The 13,008-nt window shown below is 39.8% G+C and overlaps 1 protein-coding gene and 1 long non-coding RNA gene across 2 annotated transcripts; both read left to right on the top strand.

Annotated features, from left to right (window-relative positions):
• Positions 1-534: 534 nt before the first annotated feature.
• On the top strand, positions 535-8,732 carry LOC145435425 (uncharacterized). Its single transcript, XM_080312702.1, has 6 exons — positions 535-755; positions 1,267-1,304; positions 4,133-4,204; positions 5,934-6,102; positions 7,421-7,540; positions 8,707-8,732. The coding sequence occupies exons 1-6, from the start codon at positions 683-685 to the stop codon at positions 8,730-8,732; spliced, it is 498 nt and encodes a 165-aa protein (XP_080168828.1). The 5' UTR covers positions 535-682.
• A 2,350-nt stretch (positions 8,733-11,082) lies between these two features.
• Positions 11,083-12,825, top strand: LOC145436420 (uncharacterized). Its single transcript, XR_013914309.1, has 2 exons — positions 11,083-12,097; positions 12,578-12,825. It is a non-coding gene; the product is annotated as an uncharacterized LOC145436420 (long non-coding RNA).
• Positions 12,826-13,008: the final 183 nt, after the last annotated feature.

A 13,008-nucleotide genomic window follows, 5' to 3' on the forward strand; every position in this document is an offset into this window, starting at 1 on the left:
CTTTGTAGGTTAGGCAAAATCTACTTTATGAAACTGCTTACATGCGTAGGCCTACTTTCCAAACCTTCTTTTCCACTTCCACGTGAACTTGTCTTAACGTGCCATTGAAATCGCTGTATCTGCTTGCAAATGAGTGGAAATCCACGGCGTTACTTCTACGTCCAACCTTTGAGGCGCTTCCTAGGTTTACTGCCTCTGTGCCCAAATAGAAATTGCCGAGACCTCTCAAAGCCGTTTGAATTCGAGACTGAAAAGCTCTACAGTTCTACGGGTATTTCGATGTACCTTGGACGAATAGTATGCTAACACATTATTGGTAATCCGTTTATCAGTACTGATGATTGTGAAATAGGACCAGAAACTGTTTAAACTGAGGAAAATTAATATGTTATGAATGTGAGACATTCAATATCACCCAGATACTGTTTTTATAAAGGGAGCTGAAAAGGATTGAACTCGAAAATGAACAGTGAACACAATGGCTCGAACTCGGACTCGATTCATGACACTGTGACTCGAACCCGTACTTGACTCGGCGGTGATAGTTCAATCGCCACGATTTAGACGGCACAGTAGTGCAATCTATTAAAGTTGATTTGAAATTTCACAGCCAGCCCTGATCACGGCGCTGTTCGTCTATTGCGTGTACAAGCTTCATTGCGAATACGCGGCGGGCTTGAAGATGAGAGGGGAGTTGTGGACGGGACGGGAAGTGACGAAACAATATCGTCCTACCGCTTCTTCTAATGTGAATGGTGAGGAAAAAGTGACCATCGTGCATGAACTGAGGTGGTCAGTGACGAAGTATACTTTTTCAGAGTTTAGGTTTAGTTCTAGTTTTCAGTTTTAGTTGCTTATTTTGGAAGGGGAGTAGGCCTAATTCTAGTTGAAGTTGCGTACTTTGAAATGTGAGTAGTTCTAACTGTAATACTCATTCTAGTTACATACTTTTAAAAGTGAGTAGAATTAGATTGCCGGCATTTCATTTTATTTATTCTAATTTGATAACTAGATTTATTTATATTAAGTCTGGTTGAAACTACGTTTTGAGTAACTTTTGGACCTTTCAATTCCTATTTCCAATGGAAGTAGTTATGACATTCCTTGAAAATAGCTAGTGCTATTTTTAATTGACTAAAATTTGGCGGGATTGCTTCCAATGAATCTACTTTTCTTTCAATAACAGCGGTAATTACTCTGAACATCTCTGCAGACAAGTTTGCTATCCAAAATCTATTTGCATTCACTACTGAGTTCTCTTTTTAGACCCGAAAGCTGCGGCTACGGCAAATGTAGACGATCAGGTGTGAACTTTTATTGCCGTGACTTATATATTATGCAAACGGTCACCACGGAACGCTGTGTGCAGACAGTTAATACAGATATTGCGCGCTGCCTTTATTCGTAACAGCAACGAACAGCTCGGTTATGATTTATGTCAGCAGCCGCTGATTTTTAATGCTACAATGTGGAAATCGTAATGTTTCATTTTACGAGTACAAAATTTCCAATCTTAGTCCTTCGGCCTACTCCTTGCCAAGTAGCAACGTTCAAACTGCGTTTAAATAACAGTAATCAAATATCAATACAAATGTTTATATTTGAAACTATAGGCAGACTGGTGATTAGTATGATGGTGTGATGAAGCTGTGTCTGGAGTGTATATACAGTTGGCTCTGACAATCACACTATACTACATGTTCAACAAATATTTATTTAATATACGGATATAATTCGTTACGCAATAACGAGCAAAGCCAATGCTTGTGATGTAATAATGAGCAGTTACGTTTGAATATCAGACGTTTCTGCTATCAATAATAATGATATCGCACTATTACTGGTTTACAAATGTTTAGTTTCTGTCATAGTCATTTTACAGAAAAAGTAATCTTTTTTCACAAAGAAATCGGATAGATATGTCAAATAATCGACTACGTTTACGACTACATCAGATTTTTTTCGAATGTAATCGATTGCGATCAGGATTACTTGAAAAATCTGTAATCGTCTTAATCGATTACGATTACTAATCAAGATCATCCCGTGTCTGGCTTTGTGTAGAGTTGGACAATTATTATATCTTCGCAGTTTTTTCTCAAGTTCGATCAGACTTACTTAATTCATAAAAACTTCGAAATTGAATTGAATTCACAATTCCAAAATCACGGTAACTGAATATATATTCCAAGGCAGCACCTTAGGGTTGCTCAAAGGACTTTTTGTGGGTTCTCAGGGATTCACTGATTAAATGGTAGTATAACTACAAATACGCTGCACACCAAATTTGGCTCGTTTCCAACTGGTAGGTGTGAACGCAGAGTAGTGTGAAAATTTTGAATTATCATACAAAAATGGATTGTTCTATTAAATTTCACTGCGAACCCCATGGAATTGTCAACTTGTCTAAAATAACGATGATTAACTGCTTTTATTTACTTCTAACCTGTAGAAGCGAAGTTATTGCCGTTGTAAATTTGGGATTCGAAAAAATAGCCTGGACGGTGGGTAATCCAGAATTATGAATGAAAAACTCAAATAACTTCGTTCCTACGGGTGGAAATTGTGTTAAATTACTTTTGTGTCGTTTTCGTGGACAACTCCACAATTTCATATCGTACATTTATTGCTGCATCCATGTGCAAGCAACCAGAGAAGACGGAATAGAAAAGGCAGTCAAGCACGAGTGATATGGTGATGCTAAGTAGGGTATGACATGACGTCATGGCTTCCTACTTCACATGGAAGCACCATCATAGTATATAGAGCAGGGCCGGCCAACCCGTGGCCCGCGGGCCACATGTGGCCCGCGAGAAGGTTTTGAGTGGCCCGCGAGGTAATTTCCGAAATTTATAATGTTATCAAAAATGGATTGCACAGATTGTGAACTTGTGAGGCCAACCAAAAATTTGATTAGTCTGGCCGCAACACTTGAGATGAGGTGACTAAAAATATCAGTTCCGACGCATTGGCAGATTCATGAGCCAGTCACATATTGGTAGGTCTTCGTAGACTACAGTAAAGCAGAATAATTTGCGATAGATTTATCAAAAGTAAAAATTTTCTACACGCTTCGCGCAACATGTTGTCACTCGATTTCTTGCTTTTAATATTATTGCCCCTTTGTGAAAATGAAAGAACGCCTAATGCATCAGATTGAATCTAACTATATTCGCGATTACGAGACAGAGTGTCGTTCAACATATGCGACTTTGCGTTTGCACTCGCACAAAGACCGTCGACTATGAAACCTAGGCACAAAATGATTGACGCATGTTGGTCGAAACTTTCGATATAGATATATGTCCAGACGCCAATAGCCCAGTCCTTGCAAACTGAGCCCAGAGATATATAGCAGGCCCGCAATATAGTTTGGTGACAATATTATTGACCCGTGAACTTCAAAACATTTTCGCGCTTAGCGCGGCTAGTGGCCCGCGCAACAGTTCGTCAATCGAATGTGGCCCTTTGGCTGAAAAGGTTGGCCAGCCCTGATATAGAGTAATCCACGTAACATGGTTGACAGTAAAATAAGAATTTTTTCGAATTTTATTTTTTAAATAATAATGTGTCAATCGTGAAGATGCGTCTTACGATTTTGAAATTAGTCACCTCAGATTAACCGCTAAAAGTATTTTAGAAATACTTTGTTGAATACTTCTCATATACGTTGCAGTTTCTACAACCACTGGAGGTGTCTTCGAAACTACGACTTGTAATCTAATAGAAATAAGCGACGTTACTCCGACTTCTACTGGAGTATAAATGCTGAATACGTTGACTAACTCTTGCAAATGTCCTCCTTTTTGTCAGCTTGTCATCCTTTTTAGCCTCAAATACCAAAGTAGAACACGAATTACGCAAAATGCTGGCCGAATTGACTAGAGACGGGTATTTTTGGATTCCAGTTGAAAAAACGACCATTATTTTTAGTCGACTCGTGTAATATAAGTTATAAACGGGTATTGCGGGAGTAAAAGTGACCTCCGTTCTTAGTCAACCTAACGAAAGTATCTGATAAATTTCAAAATCACCCGTTTCTCGTCTGTTTGAGTCACTTCTGCAGCCTGTGAAATGTGTCCTTTTACGGATATCGAAATATGCTAACTCTACCTTAATTCGCTGTTATCAGAACGAGGAAATGTCGATGATCAAGCTGACCAAGAAAGGTGAAGAACCTATTCAGCGACTTTACATGGAGCAGGTATTATCAGATATTGTCACTGGGGTTGTTGAAAAATAACTAGATTCGATTTAGAATTACAGAATTCGCAGTAAACAACTTTGAAATTGAATTCAATTTCGAATCAGATGGAAATGCAACGCGAGTCAAATTCAGTTCATATCTAATCATTGTTCATTCTTATAAAAACGAGAATGGCCATCGGCCAATTATGTACACCGTCTCGCACTAAACAGTTCTCCTGTAGGATTCTCAAGAAACCAGAAATTCACGGATTACCGGCATTTAACTCTGATTAGACATATTAAACAACTAGAATTATATAGTAGCAGTGTTGGGATGACTCGAGTCATGACTTGACTCGAGTCAGACTTGAGTCACTTTTTCGTATGACTTGACTAGACTCGAGTCACTTTGCTAAAATGACTTGACTTGACTTGACTCGGCATATCAGAAATGTGGATTGACTCGTGACACGGAGCAAAAATTCACGAGTCAATTTCAAGTCATCAAGTAATCAGTGTCGATAAAAATCACTGTATCTTGCATATGTTCGTATTGTTCGCGCAACGCTAGTGTAACCCGTGAGAGCTACCGATCATTCAATGATCGTGCGTTTTACTGAGCCTCCAATGTTCTCTCACAAATATATTGATCGCAAACGAAGTGATCGAAGCTTACAGCCTACGCTGTCGTAAACTATAGTATAGTAAGGTAATTTAATAGCAAAATGTCTATTTCTGCTCTGCGTTCTTAACTTGACCAAACCTCTTGTTTTGTTGAAATTGAATTCGAAATACATAGTCCTCAACCATTGGCGCAGGGTCGTATTGTATCATATCAATATGCAAAAGGGTAATGTATTGCATCTTATCAATTCGTTTCTCTATTTTGGCTGGTAACTATAAACTGAGGCTGTGCATGTGTGCAATTACTTACGTAGTTTATTAGTCCTACTTGTATCTGAGCGATACAGCGCCTTACTTGGGTGTATATTTAACTCTATATTCGTTCATCGGTTCAAAATCAATGACCACTCAATCTGTATTTCAGACAGCTAGCAAAATACAATGACGTAATCACGCCTCATACCTCGAAAAGGCAATTTGACTTGAATTGTGACTTGACTCGTGACTAGACTTGACTTGACTCGACTTGACTCGAGTCACCTCCAAGAATCCACTGACTTGACTTGACTCGAGACACCTTCGAAAATCGATTGACTTGACTTGACTCGAGCCAAAATGTGCAATGACTCGAAATGACTCGTGACTCGAAAGTAGTGACTTGATCCCAACACTGTATATTAGTCCAATTATGGCTCACACCATTCATTTTGCAAGGTTTATGTCAGTTTAATACTAATTTCATCGCTTCAAAACACCACCAGATCGCGATAAAATGAAATGACAGGAAGGGGTGAAGAGGCTCGGCTCATCTCGCAGTTGTGCTGCAGGATTTTCACGAAAACCAGAAACTGGATTCGAATTAATATTAGAGCATAAAGAAGCATATCACATTTTAGATAAGAATTTTATTACGAGCATATTTCACTCAGTTGGTCCAAGAACACCAGGGTTGTAACGGAGTCACAACGTTCCGACTCACAAGTCAATTTTACTTTTATAGTTATGACTCGAGTCAAGTCGAGTCATTTTCAATCAACTACCGAGTTAAGTCCGAGCAAATGTACCGCGGGAATTTGATGAGAAGCCGGTTGGTTGCGTGACCATTGCAGTTTTCGTTTTAGGTGGTGATCCTCACAATAGTGGAAGAAATCGCTTGCTACTGTTATATACGTTGCCGTGATTATTCTGGCTTGAAGGCTGATAATCTTCCCGAAGTGGTTTGCAATGTCGGCTGTTACCAGGATCCATTTCTGACTGAAACAAAGCCTATGCTGTTCCACGCACTTTTAGGTGAGAGTTATACATATTGAGAATTGCATATCTGATGAAGGCACGCGCATTCCACATACTGTAAACCGAAAAAAAAAACTTTTCATGATTGACCTGTCAAATTCGCGAGCCGAGACTCATATGTTGGATATGCTATTTCTCGCGGAGAGATTTACGCGCGTATATTTCAACATAAAGGCAGGTTCAACATCGTACCAGAATGAGTGCAGAGGGGGTCGAATTAGTGAGCATTTGCTACTCAAGAAGAAACAAATGGTCAAAATTGTACTGAAAGTATTGCATGATTTTAGCAGTTAATAGCAAATGGCGACTGTGCTAAATTGCGGGATGTATCTTTGCGACTAGATGAACAAAAAACTAATGACATTACGAATTGAAAACATCTTCGAAAAAACAGTTCTTCGCAGAATAATTATGCAGAAAAACTGTGTCCTAGTGGAATTGGAAGTATTTCCAAAACAAAACCACCTTAGTGAGTATTGCAAGTAGTCATAACCTACTTGAGTATTTCGAAACATTAGTAATAGTAGGTTACTGACCACTGCTGGCAATATCTACAGCTATTACAAAACTTTTGCGCCAAATACAAATTTCATGATTGATTTATGGTAATTTTTTGTTGAATAATTGATCTCGAAATAATTACTCTATCACGACAAACCTTTTCAGCAGAAATTAAGTAATTTTGACCAAACACAAAAAGGCGTAAAATATCATCATACCTTATGATAAGTTATTGATCTACCAGGCCGTTTATATTTACCGCGCCTTGCTTGTATACAGTGGAGATGAGTAGGTGTCATTATCGAATTGGAAACCAGAAATTTTCGTTTGTGGTCCAGCCCCAATTACCAATCAATCCAAGTCGAGAGAATCAAAACCACTATAATTAGTTTTCAAGAATCATTTGAAATTCTATCTTTTTATAATCTGATACGGGTTTATGAAAATCTCGAACTGGAATTCTCTTTCATGTCCATAATCCAGTACAGCCAACTGCACGTAAATGGTGAACAGCGACCGTATAAACGTGTCATAGGCAATGTTCCTACCAATTTTTCACGAGTCTGCGCGCGCTCACCAACTCACTGCGCAGTCCCTTGGACAACAGTGCGTAACGACTAAAAAAAGGTCATCAATTCGGTTTTTTTTTGCGCAGCTTAGATTTTTGTGTGCAGAGACCGTGTCAGCACTGCGCAATTGCGCACGTGCGCAGCTTAGAGGTTTCATTGATCACAGGCGATATCAGTGATGATCTGTAATACTGATGATTTAGCAGTATGTAGGAATAATGCATTGTTCTTGTATATCGTTGCAGTGTACGGAGTGATTTTATCGATGATCGGGATTCTTGAGATGTCCCTCTACGCCAGGGCCGGCCAACCCGTGGCCCGCGGGCCACATGTGGCCCGCGAGAAGGTTTTGAGTGGCCCGCGAGGTAATTTCCGAAATTTATAATGTTATCAAAAATGGATTGCACAGATTGTGAACTTGTGAGGCCAACCAAAAATTTGATTAGTCTGGCCGCAACACTTGAGATGAGGTGACTAAAAATATCAGTTCCGACGCATTGGCAGATTCATGAGCCAGTCACATATTGGTAGGTCTTCGTAGACTACAGTAAAGCAGAATAATTTGCGATAGATTTATCAAAAGTAAAAATTTTCTACACGCTTCGCGCAACATGTTGTCACTCGATTTCTTGCTTTTAATATTATTGCCCCTTTGTGAAAATGAAAGAACGCCTAATGCATCAGATTGAATCTAACTATATTCGCGATTACGAGACAGAGTGTCGTTCAACATATGCGACTTTGCGTTTGCACTCGCACAAAGACCGTCGACTATGAAACCTAGGCACAAAATGATTGACGCATGTTGGTCGAAACTTTCGATATAGATATATGTCCAGACGCCAATAGCCCAGTCCTTGCAAACTGAGCCCAGAGATATATAGCAGGCCCGCAATATAGTTTGGTGACAATATTATTGACCCGTGAACTTCAAAACATTTTCGCGCTTAGCGCGGCTAGTGGCCCGCGCAACAGTTCGTCAATCGAATGTGGCCCTTTGGCTGAAAAGGTTGGCCAGCCCTGCTCTACGCCATCATGAGATGGTGTGATGAGTCATGCAGCCGCATCAAAGCCAATATGCCTACTGCCACCAACCAGAAGATTGACGCAGCCCAGAGAATTGTGTAGCAAGGCCTCAATTATAAAAAGTTTGATATATGAACTTCAGACTATATTGAGAGATTTAATGGATGGATGAATTAATTGATTGCTTGCTGCTTCCTTTTACTGCATGTAACTTAAACTACACAATGAGCCACGTAGTTGTGAAGAAGTGAATAAATCTCTGTTGTGAGTGAGTGTGATCCTTTTCCAGTTGTCTCGGTAAGGGTAGAAAGTACAGTGTGTACCTATGAAACAAATACAAATATCACGAATAAAATGCTTGGATGAAAAGTCGAATGCTGTACCGACTGAGCTAACCGTGCTATGCTGAACGCAATTAGATTGGAGCCGTCTGTCCAGTTTTGATTATCTGGGTGCATCCAGCAGCATGATTATGAAATAAAGCTGACTGTTATGCGCCCGTCAGGTCCAACGCACTACCGACTGAGCTAACCTGACTGCGCTGAAAGCCGTGAGATCGTTGTTATAGTTGCGTAGGACCAGTAAATCTGAATATGAAATAAAACCGAAAATTATATGCCTTCACGGTCTCGAACCCTTGCCGGTTCATATCAGTGACCAGCACTCTTATGACGGAAAAAACGTCCATCGCGACATCGTCATCATGGACACTATGACAAGACGTTCGTATTAGTGCAGTATAGGGTAATTATGAATAACAAACACGAAGATTATACGCTCGATAAGGGACTAGAACCCTTGACCGTTGCATTAAAAATCAAATGCTCTACTCACATGTTTAATAGGATCACTATGATCGAAAATTATGCCCCCCGTACGGGACTTGAGCCTTTTACCTCTGGATAAAGAGCTGTGAGGCGCTCAGCGTGTCCGATAACCTGCGATGGCATATACAGCGAGTCCGTGGTCTACGGATCGCGGATTACAATATACTTAACTGGAAGTATAGCTGAGACGAACGTGCTGCGACTGCGAGTGAGTTCTCGAATACGAGTTCAACAGACGACATTTGCCTTTAATTAGGAATTCTGTTGCAGGGGTCATGGCAACCTGCGGCCGTAGAAGGAAATTTGTGCGGTCGTCGATACGTAATTCGATTAGTATGTGTTGGCGGGCAAATTGACAGTGTTGGGATGACTCGAGTCATGACTTGACTCGAGTCAGACTCGAGTCACCTTTTTCGTATGACTTGACTTGACTCGAGTCACTTTGCTAAAATGACTTGACTTGACTTGACTCGGCGTATCAAAAATGTGGATTGACTCGTGACTCGGAGCAAAATTCACGAGTCAATTTCAAGTCATCAAGTAATCGGTGTCGATAAAATTCACTGTATATTGCATATGCTCGGATTGTTCGCAAAACGCTGATGTGACTTGTGAGAGCGAATAATCATTCAATGATCGTGCGTTTACTGACCCTCCATTGTTCTCTCACAAATAAATTGACCGCAAACGAAGTGATCGAAGCTTACAGCTTACGTTGTCGTAATCTAGTATAGTGAAGTAATTTAATAGCAAAATGTCTATTTCTGTTCTGTGTTCTTACCTTAACCAAACCTCTTGTTTTATCGAATTTGAATTCGAATATAGTTTATATACTCCTCAACCATTAGCGCAGGCACAAATTGTATCATATTAATATGTAAATGGATAATGTATTGCATGTTATCGATTCGTTTCTCTATTCTCTATTCTCTAATTTGACTGGTAACTATAAACTGAGTTTTACGTATATGCGAGTGATACAGCGCCTTCTTCCGTATATATATTCAACTCTGTATTCGTTCCTCGGTTCAGAATCAATGACTACTCAATCTGTACTTCAGACAGCTAGTTAAATGTAATGACGTGGTCATGCCTCATACTTCGAAAAGGCAACTTGACTTGAATTGTGACTTGACTCGTGACTTGACTTGACTTGACTCGACTTGACTCGAGTCACCTCCAAATATCGAGTGACTTGACTTGACTCGAGTCACCTTCGAGAATCGGTTGACTTGACTTGACTCGAGTCAAAATGTGCAATGACTCGAAATGACTCGTGACTCGAAGGTAGTGACTTGATCCCAACACTGCAAATTGAATCTAGGAATTGATTCCAGAATTTTTGAGAGATTTCAATTGTTATTTAAATTTTCTTCGCGCAATGCACGATTCAACGCGACTTCACTTTTCGATTTTGCGCCCTTTGCAATCTGATCCCCACAGTACAGATGTGAAAAGCTGAGGAGAATGATGCGAAATTATAGAAATACCAACTTGGAAACATGTGCTCCTCAAAAACGAAATTTGTTTCTGGTACGTTTGATCGATTCCGATATCTTTCTAATACAACGACAATCTTGACGGGCGGCTAAGAAATAACAGCATGCAACAAAGTAACTAACGGCAATTGATCCACCTGAATATGCATCATCATTGCCCAAACTTTCCGAAACATTCCATCCATCAACTCTACCGGAAAATATTATTGAATGCGCTGAGAAAGGATAAATATTTGACAGCAATATGTGAAACTACTGATATTAATGACGAAATTCATTAGCGAACATAACGGATCCCAGTAACGATTTATAACATGATCAGTTACCCCTCGCAATTTCGCGGCGTACAATTATGATATATTATTATTAATATTACAACACACAACAGTGGTGCTTATAGCCGGATTAAGGCTTTGTGCTCCACGACAGCACATTTATCACACAGTTCAATGCATTTCTTCATGTTCAATTGCTCTTGGCACTCCATCAGCAGTCTCTGCATCTTCAAGGATTTCATCGGTTCTTTTGTCGTCGACTTATAGCTCGACCCACTGTCGTTTCTGCACTGTAAAAAATCTGGTAGATTTACTGGGAAATCTCTGTAAATTTTACCACAAATTACCGGTCGCAGCCAATTACTGTGCGTAGCTTGTCATTTTACATTTTAATATGTAATATTACCTTAATATAGCTGTAAAGTAAGTTACCAGAATTTCTTCGCATAATTACTGACAGTTACTCGTTACTGCAGTTTACCGGGCTATTGGCAAAATTGATTAGCTTCAAAATCGCTGCAGCCAATGTATACGTAAAACTGAATGTTACTGATATATCATTCTAGAGGTGACTTGACCTGATTGAACCTCGTTTGCGAGACTGGGGTCTGTCATACCGAAACTGTTGGCCCTAGTATCAATTTAAGCTTAGTAGGGTACAAGAAATAACTGACAATCGTAGCTAATGTGGTACACCGTAGCCATATTATATTATAAGGCAATGGCTGTACGGCCAGTCTCGCTGGTTACATTCGTTGTCACGGATAAGGCTGATAAGTTAGAAAATTAGTTCAGGATGTATAATATTGCTCGGGGAAACTAGAAATATCAGCACCGCATGCTCAGCTGACCATTTGTTAGTGGCGGACAAGGCGAGTTGTAATCGGTTACATTAGGTGACTGCTTTTTCTGAGATTCGAAGTAAACAACCAACGCACAACTGTGCCATCACAAGCAGCGTCTGGTTACGTAAGTACAGTAAGTAGTGAACAACACATGGAATATATATCAATTTATACGAAATTAGATGAAAAAAGGGACTATATGCTATGATAAATGTTTCTGTATAGAAAAAAAGACCCAGATCAAACATTATAACGTGGCCAGTAAATATTATTGGTGTCATGTGTCAGCGGATGAATACCATTTATTTCGAAATCGTTCGAGGGTCGTCTGGCCAGTGGCCATTAGTGAGATTTGAGCAAAGGGTGGGGCGAAGCTTGTTGTGCTTAAAGAAAGTGGACACGATCGTTGAAGATTCCTAGGAATGCTGAATGGAATACGCATCTTAAAAGGTAATACAGTACTACATAGTATTTGTTACCGTGAATATCTGACTCTGCGCACCAGCCCTCGATGACTTAGATTTCATGATTGATATATTTCATTCGCCGCATTCTCTGTTCTATTTTGGGATATTTGTCGACTTATATACATAGTGACCACATACTCCGCTGCGGAGGAGTTGAAACTGTTGGCTTGGTAATGTCATTTTGGGGCCATAGCATAGATATGTTTTCATCCACTGCTGGATTTGTTTGCCACACATGCCACCTTAAATTAGGAACCTTTTGCTTCAATACAGAGATAAAGTCATGAATCTCTGCTATGTCATGTAAAAGGCGGAGCCGTCATCACACAATGTGCCAGTACCGGTACTTCAAAACATGTTATATTTTTGTTAGCCTATTTGTCTTAGTCTTTATAATGTCATGTCCACTGTCCAGGTTAGGAACTTTGCTTTATATAGCGACTTACGCATGAATTATTTTTAGTGGAACTGCAAGATACTACTTACACAGAAGGAATGAGAACGAGAAAAAGAAACAATTGGAAGTTTGGCCGGTGGTGGAATTAATTCACGTTTTCTTGAGACCACTCGTGTTACTGCATGTCTCCTAAAGAAGAATTAGACCTCCAGCAGCAATATTTTTCCATCGATAACCACTTCATCGTGATATCATGAATGAATATACAGTTTGTTCCAATGTCGTTTTGGGGATGTGAAGAAAATGTTGCGATATTTTTGCATCGGGTTGCTTTGCGATAGGTATGGATGTACGTGAATTTACAAGCTGGTATGTAATCCTGATTTACAGGGACAGCATATAGGTAGGTAGGTGCGAGGCTCACTGAAAATGTACATGGATAGTTTAAGATGAATATTTGGCGTCCAGTTAGTTCATTACGACTATGCCCTGAAATG

Source organism: Botryllus schlosseri, chromosome 3 (assembly GCF_051294905.1).
Source record: "Botryllus schlosseri isolate E-star chromosome 3, Bs_hap1, whole genome shotgun sequence".
In the NCBI taxonomy this organism is placed as follows: domain Eukaryota; kingdom Metazoa; phylum Chordata; class Ascidiacea; order Stolidobranchia; family Styelidae; genus Botryllus; species Botryllus schlosseri.